The sequence below is a fragment of the Lepidochelys olivacea genome, assembly GCF_965140295.1.
Source record: "Lepidochelys olivacea isolate rLepOli2 genome assembly, chromosome: 8".
NCBI lineage: Eukaryota > Metazoa > Chordata > Testudines > Cheloniidae > Lepidochelys > Lepidochelys olivacea.
In genome coordinates, this window is record NC_140418.1 from 47,218,758 (window position 1) to 47,241,803 (window position 23,046).

The 23,046-nt window shown below is 42.0% G+C and overlaps 1 protein-coding gene across 3 annotated transcripts in view; it reads left to right on the forward strand.

The window, feature by feature from the left end:
* Window positions 1–22,831, forward strand: part of KIFAP3 (kinesin associated protein 3) — a 138,077-nt gene extending 115,246 nt beyond the window's left edge. The window contains exon 20 of one of the 3 annotated variants that reach the window (XM_084636400.1): window positions 22,239–22,831. In XM_084636400.1, coding sequence (XP_084492526.1) covers window positions 22,239–22,278 — 40 coding nt within the window. In that variant the 3' untranslated portion in view covers window positions 22,279–22,831. Of the gene's footprint in view, window positions 1–13,008; window positions 13,200–13,227; window positions 13,673–22,238 lie in introns of those variants that run through there. The other 2 variants (XM_084636399.1, XM_084636401.1) reach the window with 2 other exon arrangements.
* Window positions 22,832–23,046: the final 215 nt, after the last annotated feature.

The following is a 23,046-nucleotide window of genomic DNA, read 5'->3' on the forward strand; positions in this document are numbered from 1 at the left end:
TCTTCTCTGGACTTCCTCCAGTTTGTCCACATCTTTCCTGAAATGTGGTGCCCAGAACTGGACACAATATTCCAGTTGAGGCCTAATCAGTGTGGAATAGAGAATTAATACTTATGTCTTGCTTGCAACACTCCTGCTAATAAATGCCAGAATGATGTTTGCTTTTTTTGTGACAGTGTTACATTGTTGACTCTCCTTTAGTTTGTGATCCACTATAATGGCCAGATCCTTTTATATAGTACTCCTTCCTGGGCAGTCCTTTCCCTTTTTGTATGTGTGCAACTGATTATTCCTTTCTAAGTGGAGTACTTTGCATTTCTTCTTACTCAATTTCATTCTATTTACTTCAGACCATTTCTCCAGTTTGACCAGATCATTTTGAATTTTAATCCTATCCTCCAAAGCACTTGCAACCCCTCTGACCTTGGTATTCTCCGCAAACTTTAAGTGTACTCTATGCCATTATCTAAATAATTGATGAAGATATTGAACAGAGCCAGACCCAGAACTGATCCCTGTGGGACCCCACTTCATATGCACTTCCAGCTTGACTGTGAATCACTAATAACTACTCTCTGGGAATGGTTTTCCAACTAGTTATGCACCCACCTTATAGTAGCTCCATCTAGGTTCTATTTCCCTAGTTTGTTTATGAGAAGATCATGCAAGACAGTATAAAAAGCCTTACTAAAGTCAAGATATATCACATCTACTGCTTCCCTCCTATGCACAAGGCTTGTTACCCGGTTAAAAAAAGCTATTAGGTTGGTTTGCCACAAATTGTTTTTGACAAATCCATGCTGACTGTTACTTATAACCTTATTATCTTCTAGGTGTTGGCAAATTTTGATTGCTTAATTATTTGCTCCATTATCTTTCCGGGTATTGAAGTTAAGTTACTGACTGGTCTGTAATTCCCTGGGTTTTCCTTATTTCCCTTTTTATAAATTGGCACTATATTAATATTAATTGACCTCTTCCAGTCCTCTGGAATCTCTCCCGTCTTCCATGACTTTTTGAAGATAACCGTTAATGACTCAGATATCTCCTCAGTCAGTTCCTTGAGTATTCTAGGATGTATTTCATCAGGCCCTGGTGACTGGAAGACATCTAAATTGTCTGAAGTAATTTTTAACTTTTTTCCCTATTTTAGCCTCTGATCCAACCTCATTTTCACTGACTTTCACTGTCTTAGTTGTCCAATTGCTACTAACGTTTTTGGTGAAAACTGAAACAAAAGAGTAATTTAGCACTTCTGGAATTTCCACATTTTCCGTGATTGTCCCCCCACCCCCCATTGAGTAACGGGGCTACCCTGTCCTTGGTCTTCCTCTTGCTTCTCATATATTTGTAAAATGTTTTCTTTTTACCCTTTGTGTCAAGCTAGTTTAATCTCATTTTGTGCCTTGGCCTTTCTAATTTTGTCCCTGCATACTTATGTTGTTTGTTTATATTCATCTTTTGTAATTAGGGCTGTCGATAAATCGCAGTTAACTCGCGTGATTAACTCAAAAAAATTAAGCGTGATTTAAAAAATTAATCACAATTAATCACAGTTTTAATTGCACTGTTAAACAATAAATACCAATTGAAATTTATTAAATATTTTTGGATGGTTTTCTACATTTTCAAATATATTGATTTCAGTTACAACAGAATACAAAGTGTACACTGCTCACTTTATTTTTTATTACAAATATTTTCACTGTAAAAATGATAAACCACAGAAACAGTATTTTTCAGTTCATCTCGTACTAGTACTGTATCTCTTTATCGTGAAAATGAAACTTACAAATGTAGAATTGTTTTCTTACATAACTGCACTCAAAAACAAAACAATGCAAAACTTTAGAGCCTACAAGTCCACTCTGTCCTACTTCTCATTCAGTCAATCGCTAAGACAAACAAGTTTGTTTACATTTACAGGAGATAATTCTGCCCACTTCTTATTTACAGTGTCACCAGAAAGTGAGAACAGGCATTTGCCTGGGACCTTTGTAGGAGGCATTGCAAGTTATTTACATGCCAGATATTCTAAATATTCTTACGCCCTTTCATGCTTCGGCCACCATTCCAGAGGACATGCTGATGATGCCCGTTAAAAAAATGTGTTTGTTAAATTTGTGACTGATATCCTTTGGGGAGAATTGTATGTCTCTGCTCTGTTTTACCCACATTCTGCCATATATTTCATGTTATAGCAGTCTCGGATGATAACTAAGCACATGTTGTTGATTTTAAGAACATTTTTGCTGCAGATTTGACAAAATGCAAAGAAGGTACCAATGTGAAATTTCTAAAGTTAGCTGTAGCACTCGATCCAAGGTTTAAGAATTTGAAGTGCCTTCCAAAATCTGAGAGGGATGAGGTGTGGAGCATGCTTTCAGAAGTCTTAAAAGAGTAACACTCCGATGCAGAAACTAGAGAACCCGAACCACCACAAAAAAAGAAAATCAACCTTTTGCTGGTGGCATCTGACTCAGATGATGAAAATAAACATGCATCGGTCCACACTGCTTTCTATTGTAATCAAGCAGAAGACGTCATCATCATGGACGCATGTCCTCTGGAATGGTGGATGAAGGGACATATGACACTCTAGCACATCTGGCACGTAAATATCTTGTGATGCCAGCTGCAACAGTGCCATGCGAACGCCTGTTCTTACTTTCAGGTGACATTATGAACAAGAAGTGGGCAGCATTATCTCCTGAAAACGTAAACAAACTTGTTTGTCTGAGCGATTGGCTGACCAAGAAATAGGACTGAGTGGACTTTTAGGCTCTAAAGTTTTACATTGTTTTATTTTTGAATGCAGTTATTTTTTGTACATAATTCTACATTTGTAAGTTCAACTTTCTTGATAGAGGTTGCACTACAATACTTGTATTAGGTGAATTAAAAAATACTGGTTTTTGTTTTTTACATTGCAAATATTTGTAATAAAAAATAAAGTGAGCACTGTACACTTTGTATTCTATGTTGTAATAGAAATCAATATATTTGAAAATGTAGAAACCATCCAAAAATATTTAAATAAATGGTATTCTATTATTATTTAACAGTGCAATTAATCGTGATTAATTTTTTTAATCGCTTGACAGCCCTATTTGTAATTTGACGTAGTTTCCACTTTTTGCATGCTGTAGCCTAGAGCTGAACAGGACTTTCCATGCAGTTGTAGTTCTGGGCTGCCACAGGCCATTCCGGGTGCAGGTCAAGGCACCTGAACTGCAAGCAAGGGGGCTGTGATGCCACATGATGGAATTTGTATTTTCAATTTTTTTTTAAATTGAATAGTAAATAATACATGGGGGGAGAACAGCCACCCACCAGCCTACATTAAAAGAACATTAAAGTTGCAAAATCAAGCACTCTGAAATTAGAACATGTCGGAATTAAGGTCTCTGCAACCTTAATTGAGACTTCTTGTCCATATGCATTATGGTACAGTCTTTAATTACATGATCACATGCTACTTTTTCCTTTAGGACCCCTGGCTCTCTCAGGAGAAATCACAGCTGTGTAGATAAAGAGGCTGTTGTCTATAGGACCCCGCCTCGTTTGTTGCAGAAGTTGGAAAGTGTGTAGTGAATGAGGCAGTTGACTTCAGAAAAAGAATGGATGGTTTCATGGTTAAAGCAGTTGAATGGTACCCTAGAGCAGTTGTTCTCAAAGCCAGTCCACCGCTTGTTCAGGGAAAGCCCCTGGCACGCCGGACTGGCGAACCACGGCCAGTGGGAGCCGCGATCAGCCGAACCTGCGGACACGGCAGGTAAACAAACTGGTTCGGCGCACCAGGGGCTTTCCCTGAATAAGCGGCGGACCAGCTTTGAGAACCACTGCCCTAGAGCATTAGATTCCATCTCTGCCTCTGCCACAGAGTTCCTGTGTGATGCAGGGCAAGTCACTTACACCAAACTTTAGGCACCTGACTTGACACCCTTAATCTGATTTACAGAAGTGCTGAGCAGTCACAGCTGCATCTGTAAGTCAGACCATGTCTAGACTTACCGGGGATCGATGCTGCTGTGATCGATGTAGTGGGGGGTCGATTTAATGGGTCTAGTGATTAATTAAAGACTATATCATAAAGCATATGCACAAGGGAGCACAGAAAACCTTAATTCTGGCATTTCCAAATTTTTGAGTGCTTGACTTTGTAACATTAATGTTAATATAATTGTGTAATTAATATTTAATATTAGTTTGCGGATGTGCATGGCACTTTGGGGCAGGAACTGTGCATTTATTGCTACATAAAGCTTCCATCCAAGCTGAGTTTGAGAGAGACAAAGTATGGGAAAAACAAACAGAAAGGGAAGAAGGAAGGTGGGGCCATGAGATACAGAATTTAAAATATTTGTGGTTTATCATGCCATGATCATATCATATTACTGCTCATGACTATAGTTTATGGGATATGTTATTACATATAAAAACCTCTGACTTTTAAAAAAAATTATATTCTGTCTCCCAGGATTTGCTCTCACAAGTTGAAGGGCAGAACAAGTTAGTGGACAATTAAGGAGAAACAGAGAAGTAGCTGCATCAGACTATTATATAGTGGGTCTGTGGAACCTTTTGTCTCTTTGGTTACCAGAGTCCAAGCAACCATGAGTAGCTACCATCTGAATGCTAAGTGACCTGTGTGACACTAGCATAGTGGCCTTGATCCGTTACTTAGTGAACAGGGGTCCATCACAAAACGTTCATCCTAGCTGGCACTTGGTTGGCAGTCTCAGCAGAAAGACCAGGGAACTAACGTGGCTACTGAACGATCCTCCCAACTCTAAAGGTGGTCTTGGTGTGTGGGGTGGGGTGGGGTGGGGTGGGATGGGGGGGGCAACACACTGAGAAGCTTGTTGTGCCTTACCTGCAGATAAAGGCTCTTGGGCTTTCAATCTAGTACCTTTCATCAGCACTTAAAAATGAGAGCTACCAAGAGAGGAGAGAAAATACAGACTTAAACACTATCCAGTCCTGTCTCGTGTTGGCACTCAAGTATGATACAATTTAGATGCAGTTCATTATTTATGTATTATAATGCTGGGCTTATGTCTCAAAGTTATGGTGAGTGGTGTTTCACTTTCATGGCTTGGGTACCCCAAGAGTGAAAAATACAGTCTTCTCCTGTGTATTGAACATAATTCATCCTCTCTGTTATACACAGCTAACCTGATACAGTTTATGCATTCCACAGTTTTATGGCATAGGATTTTACAGCAGGATGGCTAGAACTGCAACAGTACCATATGTTATCAACAATACTGTCACTGACTAATAGATTCTCTTTCAGAAGTGAAATGATAGGACTCTGAGGATAAGATGATTGTGAATACCAATTGTGTGTATGGGGGGAGAACCTTGCACATTTTAAACCGTATTCTTAAAATATTCATCATAATAAGGTATGCAAGTGATTCTCAAAAAGGGAGCTCCATGTCTGTGGGCAGCACTGCGGCCAAGTTTTCAAAGATCCCGCACACCCAAAAACATGGGCCTAATCCTGATTCCATTGACGTCTGTGGAAGTTTTGCCAGATCACAGTTATAAATCAGTGGGAGCAGGATTGGATCCCATGTGTGTACATGTGTTGCATAGTTATGCGTGCAAATGAACTTCAGTTCAGCAAAGCACCTAAGCACAGAAGTAGCTTTAAGCATGTGAGTAGTCCGACAGAAGTCCATAGAGCTATTAATGAGCGCAAAGTTCTGCTCATACATAAGTGCTTTTCTGGATCAAGGTCCCACCTTGCGTGTGTGGATAAACATTTGCACTTGTACTAAATGGAGACCTTTTTAAAATGTGTTCCCATTGATTAGTTTAGTGCCTGTCAAAATTACAGGTGGATCTTGCATCAATCTGATTCATGCAAAATATGTAGGTAGTGGGGGTTGGCTGGTCTTCTGAGCAGGACTAGGATTTGAAGACACCTGTCTTCTAATCCTGGCTCTGACACTAACACTGTATGTGACCTTGACCTCCTGTTTTCAGTGGCCAATTATTTTTGGTCCCTGTGTTTTTGGGTGCCAAACATGCAACAGAGGCCAAAAAAATTCTTATTTAGGTCCCTAAAGTCAAGCTCTTAAATCTATATTCAAGTTCTGAAATACAATTTCCCCAACTGCTGTGGGGTCATGTATCAGCAGTTGCCAGAAGGCCTATGTCCATCTCCACTTCATCAGGAGGTTGCAACCTCTTCTTTCAGATGTGGACCTGGCTTTCCTCATTCATGTGTGTGTCATCCATTTGATTATTGCAGTGCACTCTGCATGCTGCTATATGGTATCTTTAAATGCAGTCTGAGACTGAAGCTGGTGTATAGTGAGGCTGCCTGTGTCCTCAGCAGTATTTTCTGCTGGGAGCACACAACATGGGTGCCCTGGGTTCTGTGCTGGCTACTTTGGATTTCCAGATAGATTTCAAAATGTTTCTTTTGACTCATAAAGTCCCAAATGACCTGGGAGCTGCCACTCTGAGGGCTTGCCTACACTTCAGGAATTAGTACCCATATTGCAGTAACTGTCAGCACCAGTGCTCAGAATGGTCTGAGCACCGGTATAGGCAGGGCTGAGGTGTCTTTACCACTGTCATGTACACCATCGCTGGCCATTTTTGTAATACGGATGCTAATTTTCCTAATGTGGAAGAACCTAGAGAGCCCTGTTCTCTGCCTGCACCATAGAGTTACAGCCAGTGCGAGACCCTGAACTGGAATACCCTCATCCCCTGGTCTGAAACAGCCCAATCTTCCAGGCCTACTACAAAGCCTGTCTGTTCTCTCAGGCTTTGAGCGAGGGACGGGTACAAGGAGAGCCGGTATATGTGGGGAAGGGGGATACTGCTTGGCATTTCCTGGCTTGGATAAGGGTGACATTGCTAGTATTGTTTGATTGTATTTTTGTATTTTAAAATGTCTCCTAGGCACCATGGGCCCAGGACAGGCACATTATTTTTGTACATTATGAATCAAGGTAAATATCAATAAATAAAGCTGTTAAGAAATCTCTCTTCACTCATGCACATTAGGAGCATTTTCCCCCTTGGCATGTGTTCTTCGGTTCCCCAGCCGTACAAGCAAATTAGAAAGTTCAGCTGTCATTTTGGGAAGGTCATAGATCATGCCAGCAGCCTGAGTAATCCAAGAGGTTTTAAGTATCATTGCATTTAGTTTAAAGTGAAATTTGCTCTGACAGGGGCTGGCAGACCAATAGGAAAAAGAAATATTTGTGCTTGGAGAAGTGCATGTGTAGAGACCGCGAGTATAACTGATGGCTGGAAGTGATTTCAGTCTAAAAAAAACAAATCATTAAGAGAGTGCATAGGGGTAAAATACACAGTTCATATTTTAAAGGGTCTCAAAATGAACCAGCAGCTGAGGTTAGCATTACATAATAATTAGTTGTGTTCCCTGTTTAACTCCATGAGTCCCAGACATGTTGGTAAACCATCCGTGAGAAAATAGTGGTGCTTTTGCTGTGTGGTGAGCACAGTCACCAACTGCTCCCATCAAATAAAAAAAAATTTAAGACAAAGATGCCTTAAGAGTTTATAGATTAGGGCAATTTCAGAAACTCACTTGTTCCAGACTCACTACAATGTTGTGCGATCGGTTTCTATTAGATAAATGTATGTGGTATGAATGAGCTCCCATTAGGTATCAATTTGAACTGTGTAGTGGGAAGTGAAAATGATGGATTTTTTTTAAAGGGGGATTGAGGAGGTGGAGGATTGGGATTACTTGCTTGATTTCATTAAAATATGTCACTGCCTTTTCAGAATAGGGCTCTGTATAGTGCCCAGCACTCCTTTAGGTGCTATCAATAATACTAATACCAGTTCTTTAGTTAAGTTTGGATTTGATTGCTAGTGTAGAAATAAAAGCAATTGTTATTGCCATCACAACATATCTCAGTGAGACATGGCAACTTACTAAGAAAGATACACAAAAGCTGGATGCATTTCATCACTAATGTCTGAGAAGAATATTGGGAATAACAAATAGAGATAGGAAGAAGAATGAAGAAGTTAGAAAAATTACTGGATACGGCACCTGCTCACAAATCTACAAAAGAAGACAGCAGAAAACAAAAGAAGAAAGCGAGGAAGACTGCGAATAACATGGAAACAAACAATTCTGAATGACATCTAACTCTAAGCACCTCAACATGAAATGGGAAGATTTGAAGAGAAGGGCAGGTGACAGGCACGGGTGGCAAATGTGGGTAGCCCAATAAGCATGGGATAGTCTAGGGTCTAAGGTAGAAATAAGAATCCATGAAGCAAGTTCTCAGTCCAGTCACTAGTGGACATCTTAAACCCCAACATCACAACTGGCTCCATCCTTGGCAGAGGTGTGGAACAACTCAGTGAGACATGGATACTAAACTCCTTTCTCCATTATCAAGGTGGCCTTTCCAGGTCAAGATTGCAGCAGAACGCAGGCATGGGGCATGCTTATGCTTACGCTGTCATTGCTCTTAGTATAGCTGTTCTGGGTATCACCAGAACTTCAGTCTGCAGTGCTGGCCCCTGATAGTTCACTTTTTGTCCCTGGTACTCAGTTATTTTCTGGGTTCTGTGGCCCCTCCCTCAGCTGAGGGGATGGAGGGATGGAGAGGCTTTCATTCAGGTAGACTCTGCCCACCAATCCCAATCATCCAAGAGGGTAGGCTGAGACTTTTAAAGAGCACTAAACTCACTTGAAAGCAAAACCAGTATTTTCTGAGGCATAGAAAAGGATTCATTTACCTAAGGAAAATGTTTAGCTAGTGCACCATTTTCTGGAGGGGGGGTGAGTTTAATATAATTTTCTGTTCTCTTTTTTTTAATGCAATCTCTGAAGTAGTTATCAGCTGATCCATCTCTTACATTTTTCTTCAGGATACTACCATATGTCAGAACCATTTGGAAATAACTGATGCTGCTCAAAGTTTAACCTGTAGGGACCTGTACCTAATTACTTACACATTTACAAAAAGGGGAAAAAATTGATTTGCTGAGAATGTAATTGAAGCCATGTTTTTGTGCCTAACTTTTTATCCATTTAGATACATTTAGAAGTTGTTTAAATAAGGATTACTAAACTGGAAATAGTTGGAAGTACTTGGCAATATTCTGTAATGAGAGAGTGCCATCTAGTGGTGAATAGTACTTGTGGCCAGCACAATATTCCACTCCTTTTTTTGGTATCATATACTGTATTAAGGAGGACAAAGGCCAGAAGAAACCCACACACTTCTGCAGTGCTAGGTGCAGCCACTTTCATATTTAATTAGGAGAATCTGCCCTTAGGAAATCTGAGTATGAGTGAGGATGCTGAGTTTTGTCTTGAACTAAGTAGCCATTTGGGACCTGCATCTCCTTCCCCGCATTCCACCACATTAAAGTTGAAAGGGGCTGCACCTGATTCTGTTTTATGCAAAACAGGTGTGGTCTTTGGGTTTCTGACTAATCGCCGAAGCAGCCTTCAGCTGGCAATAGTGTGGTCCCCCTGCCATATATATAGTGTCTTCCCAGCCTAAAATTTTCAGGAATGAGAGTCACGATCACAGATAAGGAGTACTTGTGCAGCTGTTACTCTAAAACGATCACAGATGTGATGGGTCTCTAGTTGTTACCACAATAATAAATAGTAAATTATCCAAAACTGATGTAACATCAATCACAGACAAAACACCAATGTAAAAAATAAATAAAATGAAGAACTGAGTTTCCTATAACAAATTAGAGAGACCAGGTGGGTGAGGGAATATCTTTTATTGGAACAACTTCTGCTGGTGAAAGAGACAACCTTTTGAGCCTTCACCCACCTTGTCTCTCTAATATCCTGGGACCAACACTGCAAACTATAACAAGTTACTTTTTAAAATTACAAATTATTTGACTGTAGAGCCTGAAGTGGATAAGTCAACGGTTTGAGAATTTGTGGAAGGAAAGAAGAAAAAGTATTCCTGAACTGAAGTTCTGGCTTAAAGGGACAGTGGTTAACAAAAAGTATGGACTTGATTCTACCCTATCACCCCAGTTTTACACTTGTGTAATGCCACTGACATCCATGGATTTACATTACCATAACAGATAGAGAATCAGGCATTTTCAGACACATTTTCCCTTACCTACAGTATGTTAGTAAATTTTGAGATTATCATAATTGAAAGCTTCCATTCTTTGGCCTACCTTGGCTGTAATCATGGTTGGTTTATTTCTGAATGCAGTGTTTGATTGTCTTTGATTCTTCGGGGACTGGAGAAGAGGTGTGTCTGGAGATGGTGAGGATAGGACCCTCCGTGGTCTCATTTGGCTCAAGCCTGCTGTTGAGAAGGCCATACCTAGTGCTCCCTGCTAGTCTGCTGGATGACTGCAGCTGCTGCAGAGAGACCTGGAAAGTGAGGCAGTCTTGAAGATCACATGCCCTTTCCCATAGGGCTTTGTAAAAGAGTCCCAGAAATTTGGAGTGGTTCCAGTAAGGAAGGGGAAGCCAGTGCAGGCCGCAGACCATGCTCTTTAGCTTGTCCCCACCCTAAGCAGACAGGACACTAGAGCATGTACCAGTGTTATTTGACTCCTCACCTTCCTGAGGAATTTGTTCAGCATGGCACTCCAGGCCTTCCCCAGGGCCGTGGTGAATTAGTGAAGTGTGACAATAACACTCCTGGTTCAGGGAGAAAAAGACAGCTCTCAGAACCACTGCATCCTGATTTGGAGCAGAGTGCTAGTAGGCCAGGTCTACAATATAAACTCATGCTGGTAGTTGTCTGTCAGAAGCATGAAGAGGTGTGATCCAAGACTGACACAGCTGTGCTGGCAGAAGGTCCTAGTGTAGACGTGGTTATTCTGGCAAAATTGCACTCTTACCAGTAAAAAGAAAAGGAGTATTTGTGGCACCTTAGAGACTAACCAATTTATTTGAGCGTGAGCTACAGCTCACTTCATCGGATGCATACCGTGGAAACTGCAGCAGACTTTATATACACACAGAGATCATGAAACAATACCTCCTCCCACCCCACTGTCCTGCTGGTAATAGCTTATCTAAAGTGATCATCAAGTTGGGCCATTTCCAGCACAAATCCAGGTTTTCTCACCCTCCGCCCCCCCACACACAAACTCACTCTCCTGCTGGTAATAGCCCATCCAAAGTGACAACTCTTTACACAATGTGCATGATAATCAAGGTGGGCCATTTCCTGCACAAATCCAGGTTCTCTCACCCCCTCCAAAAAACACACACACAAACTCTCTATCCTGCTGGTAATAGCTCATCCAAAGTGACCACTCTCCCTACAATGTGCATGATAATCAAGGTGGGCCATTTCCAGCACAAATCCAGGTTTTCTCACCCCCCTCCACCCCCATACACACACAAACTCACTCTCCTGCTGGTAATAGCTCATCCAAAGTGACCACTCTCCCTACAATGTGCATGGTAATCAAGGTGGGCCATGTCCAGCACAAATCCAGGCTTTCTCACCCCCCCCTTTCTTTTTTCCCAGGGACACACACACACACACACACACAAACTCACTCTCCTGCTGGCAATAGCTCATCCAGTATGATTTATTTTGCTTAGGGAAGCTGGGATAAACTGCATCCACGCTAGGAGGGCTTTGCCAGCATAGTATACCAGTATAGACATACTAACACAGCCTTTAGGTGTATATCTGGCTGTAACCTCTCGGGTGGCTTATCTCAAGGGGAATCATCTCCTTTGCAGTTTGGCTTATTGGCCATTCTCTGTCCCTGGGGAAGCGGGTCTGGCACTCTTAAGTCCTCCACTCTCTGGATTATCATTGTAGCATCCTTTAGGTACACTGGTTTCCTGACTGGTCAAGCACCAAACTCCTCATGTTCATCCCTAGGTCCTGCCCAGTTTCATGTTGCTGGAAGCAGTGTTTGTGTGAAGATAAAGTGCTGGAACATGGTCTTCTCAGTGCTCTGTTGATCATGACGCCAGTTTAGCTCAAGCATGGGCTTGAAGTTAAAGGTGTTTAAGTGCTTTGCTGAATCAGGGCTTGAGATATTACCAATCTGTGTATCCTGGGTATCCCTTTCTTTTACATGTTAATGCTATTGTGGTCTACAACAACTGTGTTCAGTATGTGCAGGATAATGGCAGCAGTAATAAAGTGCACCTCTTCCCCACTTTAAGCACTGGTGGCCACTAGCCCTTTAATGTCTTTGTGTGAGAAGTTCAGCTCCTTCCCCCGTAGTTCTAGTCAGACACTACACTGAGGTCCTTTTTGTCCATCTCTGTCTATTCAGGTGCAAGTGTAAAAGATGGCATAATACCAAAGAGTATGCAATAATCCAGTGTCTTGGCCAACATTCACTTTTTTTCTCTGCCTCTGTCTCCTACCTCAGAGCTATTGCTGAATGTAGAATATCTGTCACTTTTATATCTAACTCACTGATTTGGGACAGCTAGAGGGTGAAAAATGATACTGTATATGAAGACCAAATTAACCTTCAGTCTGGCTAGAACATAGAGGGCTTTAGTACATGATAAAGTCTGTCTGCCCTTTGGATGTCAGTCTTATCACTTCAGAAACCTTGGTGTGAATTTCTGACCTAGTACATAATCAGTGCCATATTTGCAGTTGCCATTTCCTCAATAACTTTGGGGTTTCTATCCATTGGTCAGAAGATAATTTGACTATTTGGTTTGTTGTATACAGTTAGCAGAGGGCTTTGCATCAATATCAGTTTTCAACAATGTTGGATTATAGCAATATATTAAAATCCTCTCAGACAGGGAAGTATTATCATTTTATAGTCAAGGAAATTGAGTCATAGTGAAGTGACTTGCTACTGAATTAATAGTATAGCAGGATCTAGGAATCCCATCACCCAATCCCTTGCATTGCCCACTAAACCAGAAGTTCCAAAAGTGTAGTCCACAGAACGTTGGCTAGTCACGTGATACAGGCTCTTCTGTTCCCAACTAGTAACATTTTATTAAAAGAATCCATCAAATACTTTCCTAGTGTTACTTTTCCTTTTCAGGAGCTGTCTTAATCTCTACAGAGATATTACCTGATCATGACTGGGAGAGAGGGTCTGCAGAATCTTGAGTCCAAAGGGAGTTGGTGCTCAAGATAGTACCTTTGAATGTGGTCTGCCCTATGGAAAAAGTTTGAGAGCCCCAGCCCTTGAGCGCACTTCCTGTATGTGAAACACAAGCATCAACATCAGTTTCTCTCTTCTTTTTTTTCCCTTCCCCAGCATTGGAGTGGATGCATTTGGTCAGCCAGCTTGTATTCCTGGCCGCCCTGCGACTGCATATGGATACCGTTCTGATGAATCTTTCTACTACGGCTATGGTACCCGATAGAGCATCCCTCTACGTACTTTAGGGTTCTGTCTTCCTGCTCCATTAGAAACCAGTTGTATGTAGCTGACTTTAGAGCACTCCCTGGTAATGCATGGTTATACTGGAATGGGTCTGCGTGATATGTATCCTTTGCTATGTGTTAGCTCTAGATAAACCTAACCCTTTCTGGTTCTAGTGTTTCAAACACAGACTGTGTTCACCAATCGGTTTCTCTTTATTATCATTTTTGTACAGTGTTTGCCATGTGACTTGAAAGCAAGTATTGAAAAGCTACTAGACTGGAAAGTAAACATTACATTATGTATATTAAGCAAGTAATTTAATTTCTATTAAAAAGAAAAACCATGCAGTCAGTGCTGATGAATGACTGAGTTCCATGTTTCTCTCTGGTTCATGAGGGATTTTTGTAATTGCCTCTTGTGGAGCATTTTAAGTGATGTACGTGTACTGTTCAAGTACTTGAGTAAGCCACCCACTGGAAATGCCTAGCGCCTGGTATCCAATGGTTATACCCTGGAACACTGTTACAGAAATACAGCACTGGATTCAAACATCCCAACAGCACACATCCCAGAGGGTATGGTGCTGTACAGCTGTAACATTGGAGGGTAGATGCAGATTCACTCATCTTGAACTTGAAACATGCATCCGACGAAGTGGGTATTCACCCACGAAAGCTTATGCTCCAATACGTCTGTTAGTCTATAAGGTGCCGCATGACTCTTTGCCAATTTTCAGACAGTTACAGCAAGAGCCGTCTCCACCATCTAAATTACCACAATTAGAAACCATGCTTTAAAAGAATGCTTCAATGTTCTAACAGAGTTCATCTAGCCTTTGTGTATAAGGCCGTGCAGTGTTAGAACAACATTTGCTGTAGCTAACTATGGACCTAAGATAGAGCATGATTTTTAAGCTGCCCAACCCACTTTTGCCCAACCCACTTTTGCCCCACCCCATAAGCTCTCAAGCCAGCTTAAATTGTGTCTGTGCACAGACTGTAAACTGTTGACTCGCAGTTACAGGGCCAAGAGGTCTCCACTTGAAACTAACATACTTGCAGTGCTACAATTGTTTTCCGAGGCCCAGATTTTTAAAGCTATTTAAATGTTGCTGCACTCAGTGTTACAACACCTAACCGATTTAGAAGCTCAAGTCTCATTTTTAAAAGTGATTGAATAGGATTTAGGCTTGTAAGTGCCTAAATCCCTTTTGAAAACGAGACTCAAGCTTCTAAATCATTAGGCATTGCATGCACAGCAACACCTAAATACCTTTTAAAAATATGGGCCCTATTCTAGGGTGGGTGCAGCATTGTTTGGGCTAGCATGAATTCTACAATAGATTCCCTGTCCCCAGTGGGCATGGGAGAGCCTGCTGCTAGCTGCCTTTTCTCTCACAACAGCATATCAGACTGAGGAGCTTATTTTCCAAAACAAGAATTACTTCAAAATCACTTTTTTAAAAGTAGCTGTTTGATTTACAGAATTTTTTTTCAATCCCATCCCTTTTGATTTACTGGGATCCAAGGTCTATATTATTAAACTCGTTTAAGACCAGTGTATATGCCAAGGGAAAGATTTCAAAGGCACAAAGAATAGTTAGGGAGTTGGGCATCTAACTTCCATGTGTACCTCTGAAAATCTCCCCTAAAATATGACCTTGCCTGAAAAACCCGGCGTGATCTTTTAAAACTTCATGTGGTCAGTTACAGTTAGTCAAGCTACACATAGCATTCTATGCATCTGTGGGTGAGAGAGAATGGAAGGGACTTTAAAAACAGCCACAATACCAAACCAGACTTCCTCCCAGATGCTGCCTCAAATTCTGTTCTTGGAGATGGGACAGTTACTAGCATTGCTGCTGCTACAACTAAAATCCCTTTTTAATCCTCCAAATCTGTTGTACGTTTCTAAAGCGACCTTTAACAAATCTATTAAACTCCTGATGCCTTTTTGTTCACAATACTGCCCCTTTGTAGATCCCTCCTACTGATCTGGGCCCATGTTTGTGTGCACGGAGGCTATGCCACATCTGCCCGCCGTATCTCAGATGTAGAGACAGCTACAGCTGCAAGGGAAACTCCTGGAACTGCACACGCCCCGGCTTTTCATTTGGAGATCTCTGCATTCACATCTGTTATTTTAAAAGATGTTCAGAGAACTAGCATTAAATTTTTCAAAGCAGTTGTCCTTCTTTTTGAATTTGCTTTGAAAATAGTTAAGAGTGGGGTCTTAAAGGCTCAGCACAGTACTAGGGAAACTAAAACTGCATTTAATTGGGAGCGTCATGTTAACAAGGACTATAGCTAAGCCTGGTGTATGGTGCATGCCTATAATTGTACTACATCTGATCAGTCCCAAAGTAAATAGCAATGGAAAATCTCTGGCTGCACTGTAATATCAAATATTGGAAATTTTATGAGAAAAGAATGAAAGAACTAAATGTTCACAGCTTGGCTAAGAGCAACTAAAGGGAAGGGAATAATTATCCACAAGCAGAGCTTGGTAAAAACTCACCTGAGGACTGAGCTTGCTAGCCAGGATGAAAAACAACTATGCTGCTATGTTCACCAAGGCAGGGGTGTAAAAGTCATTCTGGGGAGAGATACAAAAATCCCTTTTTAATTATGGTCTGTAGGGCATATAAAAATGCATGACTGCATATGTCTTCAACCCACAGCATATCGCCCATGGAGGTCAATGGGAGATTTGGGAGTCTAGCCTATAAACTAAGTTTTTAGTTATTTTATTGTGTTCAGTCCCTTGGCTTAGAGGGATATTCTGCCTCAACTGGAGGAAGATTCTGCTCCCCACTAGGAGCCTTGCTATTTCTGCAATTTGTTGTTCTTGCTTTCTCATCCTCCTTTCTCTCCCTCTTCCCTGGCTTTAGGTTGTTCCTCCTTTCTTTCCAGTGTTTCTTTCCCTGTAATATCTTCCAATTTGGGGTCAATTCCTACCCCCATTCCATTGCTAAATTAAGCAAAGATATAGTTAATGTACTGGTATCTAAAGTCTCATTAGTTTACAGAGTTAACACTACAGTGAGATTAATAGTAGGCAGAGAAGGTCACACCTCTGAGACAGTGTTTCAGGCTCTCTGCAGACTCAGACAACACTGCACAAGTAACATGGGTTTGCAGTTGGAAGATTTTCTTCAGAACCCTGAAAGCAAGAAACGTTCTTTTTAATAATAAAAGCTGAGATTCTGCTGATCCTGAATATGCCATTTGGACCACAAAGAGGCTGTGCAACCTGTGTCTTGTATGTTTGATACCTCTGTACTAAAGCCACAACCCCAGCCGTGTAAAGAAATAAACCAGTTGTGTGCTTATTGTGATGGTCCCCCCCAAACTCTAGGTCACCTCTGGACCTAGAGTTTGGGGGGAAGGGCTACTCACTGTCTCCCTCCCCTCAGCCATATGGGATTGGGCCAAAAGAAATCTGATAAAGTTCAACAAGGACAAGTGCAAAGTCCTGCACTTAGGAAGGAAGAATTCTATGCACCGCTACTGGCCGGGGACCGACTGGCTAAGCAGCAGTTCTGCAGAAAAGGACCTGGAGATTACAGTAGATGAGAAGCTGGATATGAGTCAGCAGTGTGCCCTTGTTGCCAAGAAGGCCAACGGCATATTGGGCTGTATTAGTAGGAGCATTGCCAGCAGATCGAGGGAAGTGATTATTCTCCTCTATTCGGCACAGGTGAGGCCACACCTGGATTACTGTGTCCAGTTTTGTCCCCCCACTACAGAAAGGATGTGGAAAAATTGGAGAGAGTACAGCGGAGGGCAACAAAAATGATCAGGGGGCTGGGGCACATGACTTACGAGTAGGGGCTGAGGGAACTGGGGTTATTTAATCTACAGAAGAGAAGAGTGAGGGGAGGTTTGATAGCAGCCTTCAGCTACCTGAAGTGGCGTTGCAAAGAGGATGGAGCTCGGCTGTTCTCTGTGGTGGCAGATGACAGAACAAGGAGCAATGGCCTCAAGTTGCAGTGGGGGAGGTCTAGGTTGGATATTAGGAAACACTATTTCACTAGGAGGGTGGCGAAGCTCTGGAATGCGTTACCTAGGGAGGTGGTGGATTCTCCATCCTTTGAGTTTTTTAAGGCCCAGCTTGACAAAGCCTTGGCTAGGATGATTTAGTGGGTGTTGGTCCTGCTTTGAGCAGGGGATTGGAGTAGATGACCTCCTGAGGTCTCTTCCAACCCTAATATTCTATGATTCTATGATTGGGAAAGAAATGGCAGGGAGGAGCCAGCCAGAGCCTGAAGCTGGCACAGCAGCTGCACAAAGGGACCATGGTTCAAGCAAGGACCAGTGCTGTCATCAGACTGCTTTCTGCCATTTTCACGCTGTACATTCTCACCCTTACACTCTCCAGCCCAGTCTTTTCCTTTCTTTCCATCTAACTAATCCCCTCATAATATAACCCCGGGGAAAGGATTTAAATAATAAACACCTAATTTCAAAACTAACATGATGTTTGCTGCCATCTCATTGTTCACTTTGATTGTATGTTCTCACCTTTTCCTCCACCCTTTGTCTTGTCTATTAGATTGTAAGCTCTTTGGGGCAGGGATTGTCTTATTCTCTGTGTGTGTGCAGTTCCATAGAACAATGGGGTCCTCTTCATGGTTGCCCCCTAGATATTACTGTAATAAACATGATAAATAAGGGTGAAAGGCTGTGCAAATACCTGTATCTCATCCTCAGAGTAGTGCAGGCAAGCAGTAAGAGCCAGCAATCTAAATATGTCCAAAACACCACAGAGCAGCCAGCAATCAAGAAAGAAACTCAATTCCCCATAATAGCCACATGGTTATACAATACCACAAACTGTAGCCATGGTACATAGTGCAAGTGGAAATCAGCCCATGCCTGTTGCTGAAAGGTGTTTCCATCATTCCATCAAATATGCACCGAGGCCAACATTTTCAAATGTAAATGCTTAAAGTTAGGCACTTAAATCCATGTTTAGGCACCTGAATAAATGTCCTGGTTGTCTTAGGTGCTGAGCTCCCACAACTCCCCTGGATTTTAGTTTTTGTGCTTAACTTTTAGGCACCACTGTTTATCCAGTCTTGGTTTAAGGCTTCTGAGCTGCCCACCTTTGCATTCTTCATCAGAGGGAGTCCACATTTGTGGACCTTATTTGATGTCCCACTTTGTTATGTAGCCAACACACGAGACATATGAGGGGTGTGAACACCTGCTGTACTTCGCCCTTGCTATCCTTTCCCTTCCCATCACCCTGCTTGATCTAAATGGTCACAATCATCTTGTTGCCAACATGTCAGCCCCTGCAGTGCCTAGCTTAGGCACTAGCACTGATGATCCAGCTCATTGCCATCTGAATCTGCCAATCTGAGAGGAGAGGGTGGTGCAGGGGAAGAAGTCCTTTCTCTCTTCACTTACCTGAACTAATCCTGAAGCTCAAATGAGGAAGCAGTCTGAGTTTTGGGTAAAGGTTCTTTATGACTCTTTATTTTGTCCAAATGTCTCTGACCATTTCTATTGACTGTGGATTTGCTGCAGATGTTGCAGCAAAGTGTGATGCTTGGTGTGCTCATTTACAGGCCAGTACAATGGGAGTTAGGCACGTAAATACCTTCTTGGATCTCAGCCCTTGGTCTGTTTCCCAGCAGTGGTGGCATCTGAGTTCTGGGCACAAACTGAAAGCTCTTGTCTAGAATAGGATATAAGGCATATTGCCAACAAACACATTCAAAAAGGCTAGTGCAGACAAGGCAATGTATACTCTGACGTGTTAAACTGGTTGCGTTAAATGCCTAGAGGGGAGCTCAGGTGTTAACACAGTTTAGAACATCTTAGTTATGTGTGCTAACATCCTTTAAATCCTAATCTAGACAAGGCCAGGGGTATGGGTGCGTTAGTGTGTACCTTGATTTATACTATATTTTAGGTTCATAATGACTGAGAAAACCACATCCTAAAGCCCCCATGCTGTATGGGACAGGGATAATGTTTGAGGTGTGAAAAGCCCAGACCTCCCACTGTACTGTAGTAATTCCTTTTAATATCCATTCTTCTGTCCAAAATACTCTAATGAAATCTCTCCCCCGAGTCATTTTACTATGAAACACAGAGAGCAATTACAAGTTTCAGAGTAGCAGCCGTGTTAGTCTGTATTCGCAAAAAGAAAAGGAGTACTTGTGGCACCTTAGAGACTAACCAATTTATTTGAGCATAAGCTTTCGTGAGCTACAGCTCACTTTAACGGAATTGAAAATATCTCCTTATGATACACATATTATGTCACTACAGAAAATGCATAGTATTTAGGGGGGAAAACTTTCACACAGACCACCTGCCTTGTGCATGTAGTTTTCACCTAGTCCCCCACACTGTTTAGACTAGTCTAGCAGCTATTGTTAGTCTCCCTGCCACTCTGCAGTGCCTATTCAGTGGGAGACTGAATACGCACAGCCCTGACAAGCTAGCTGGGGAAGGAAATTGGCTCACTAAAGGCAGTCAGAGGAAGCTTGTATATATAGTTAGATGGGGAGACACCTATTCCTCAAGCTCCTAAATGACACGGGCAAAACTAGTTTTCACATAGAGCAGAGGGGAATTTAGACTAGGGATTGGAGGCCACTCGACAATCTGCCGCCAAGGCAAAACTTCAATGTGCTATCTTCTACCTGCTAGAATAGAGGTTCTCAACTGGGGGTGGTCTTGGACTTTCTTAGGGTGCATGATGAGCCTTCTGATGGTTTGTAGAAGTGGGGTATGGGGAGCAAGCACCAGGTTTCAGTGCCATTCACTCAAATTTGAGTGAGTAGCGTCGTGACCTGGCTTGCAGCATCACTCAGATTTGCACCAGCTGCCCCAGGCAGCTGCCTGCTTTGCCTATAGCTAGAGCAGCCCCTGCAGGGAACCCCTTTTGCCCATGACATTGTAATTCAGAGAGCAGTGGGAAAGTAAACAGAGGATATGAATTATCAGTGCAAACTTTGTACTCCAGTCCAGTGATCTACAGGGTATGAGCTAGAGTTTGATTAGAAAGCCTGGGCAGAAGGCTGAATGCAGCATGTACATTGTGTGCAAACAGGTAAGCTACTTCTGTTAAAGGCTCATGCAAATTCTGTTGTCTTCTGGGTACAACTCAAACTACAACCATGAATTTCTTGTTCCTCTGAATTGCATTGGACTGAACAGAACAAAAATCACAAAAGCTTGATCATGGTCTACAAGCACCTCTGTAGGGAAGAGACTTCTGATAGCAAAGGGCTCTTTAATCTAGCTGACAAAGGTGTAATGAGATCCCATGGCTGGAAATTGAAGCTAGACAAATTTCAATAAGAAAATAAGGTGCAAATTTGAACAATGAGGGTAATTAAGCATTGGAACAACTTACCTAGGGATGTGGTAGATTCTTCATCACTTGAAGTCTTTAAATCAAGATTGTTGGCCTTTCTTAAAGAGATATTCTAACCCGACTAGAAGTTATGGACATGATGCTGAAATTACTGGTGAGATTCTATGGCTTGTGTTATGCAGGTCAGACTAGATGGTCATAATGGTCCGTTCTGGCCTATGGGAGAGATTGTTCTTGTTAAAACAACTAGGAGTCCTTTTGGCACCTTAGAGACTAACAAATTTATTTGGGCATAAGCCTTTTGTGGGCTAAAATCCACTTCATCAGATGCATGGAGTGAAAAATACAGTAAGTAGTATATATATTACAGCACATGAAAAGATGGGAGTCGCCTTACCAAGTGCGGGGGTCAGTGCTAACGAGGCCAAATCAATCAAGTAGCCTATTCTCAACAGTTGACAAGAAGGGATGAATATCAACAGAGGGAAAATTACCTCTCCAGCACATCATCAAGGATCTACAACCTATCCTGAAGGACAGTCGCTCACTCTCACAGACCTTGGGCCAGTCCTCACTTACAGACAGCCCCCCAACCTGAAGCAAATACTCACCAGCAACTACACACCACATAACAAAAACACTAACCCAGGAACCAATCCCTGCAAAAAACCCTGTTGCCAACTCTGTCCGCATATCTATTCAAGGGACACCATCCTAGGACCTAACCACATCAGCCACACCCTCAGGGGCTCGTTCACCTGCACATCTACCACTGTGGTATATGCCATCATCTGCCAGCAATGCCCTTCTGCCATGTACATTGGCCAAACTGGACAGTCTCTACACAAAAGAATAAGTGGACACAAATCAGACATCAAGAATTGTAACATTCAAAAACCAGTAGGAGAGCACTTTAATCTCCCTGGAAACTCAATAACAGACTTAAAAGTGGCAATTCCTCAACAAAAAAACTTCAAAAACAGACTTCAACGAGAAACTGCAGAACTGGAATTAATTTGCAAACTGGACACCATCAAATTAGGCCTGAATAATGATTTGGAGTGGCTGGGTCACTACAAAAAGTAATTTTTTCTCTGTTGATATTCATACCTTCTTGTCAACTGTTAGGAATGGGCAACATCCACCTTGATTGAATTGGCCTTGTTAGCACTACAAAAAGCCATTTTCTCTCTGTTGATATTTACCTCTTCTTGTCAACTGTTGAGAATAGGCCACTTCCATCTTGATTGAATTGGCCTCATTAGCACTGGCAACCACCCCTCCCCCCCACTTGGTAAGGCAACTCCCATCTTTTCATGTGCTGTAATATATATACTGCTTACTGTATTTTTCACTCCATGCATCTGATGAAGTGGGTTTTAGCCCTAGAAAGCTTTTGCCCAAATAAATTTGTTAGTCGGTAAGGTGCCACAAGGACTCCTTGTTGTTTTTGCTGATATAGACTAATATGGCTACCACTCTGAAACCTGTTCTTGTTAACATAACCTCTGAAAAAGCTCACCATCTGCTGTTCTCAACTGTCTTGTGATCCATACCCACAGAAGACAGACTATGCAACCAATGAGAGACAGAAGAAATTGAGACAGGAGGCACTTTCTGCACCAGTGTCCGAAATATGACTGAAAAGAGACTTCCTCAAGTATTCAGAAGTCAAAAGGTGTCCCATCAAAAAAAGATGATGTAAAACCACTCCTGACCCTGGGAGAAAAGAGAGAGATGACATCGCACTATGCAGCAACCTGCCAGCAGATCAGAAATGGACACAGAGGATCAAGCCTCAAACAGAATATGTAGCCATATCCTGGATGGCTCTCTGCTACTTCTAACAGATAAATGAGGGCCCTCACTGGCTGATCTGAGTCTCTCCGGTGTGCTACGCTGCAGGGGGACCTTGGGCCGAGTCAAGGGGAGTGCATGACAAATCATTCCACCAGCTGGACACCTGCATCCATTTGCCTCTTTTTTACACTTTGGCAACACTTGCAGACCTTGTCATACCAATAAAGTCTCACTGAATTGAACTGACTAAACACCATGGTCTTACAATATGAGTAAGTGTTACATTTAGCAATAAAGTTTAGATTATAGTGAACGGAGTCTTAACAAGCAGTCAGTCTATAGGAGGCCTCATATTATTCACTGATAACAGGTAAATAAATAAATGTACCTAGAACCCAGCTGGTTTATAGAGATCTGTGCTTTCTAACAGCTCTGCTTTTATAGATTATAACACATAGGACTGTTCTCTAAATGCCAATCAGATCAACCCTGAGACTAGGAGCCACTGTTGTTTTCCTGTACCAGTATCCCTCCAGTAAAGGTAAAGTTGTGGCTCAAGAACATTCTCAT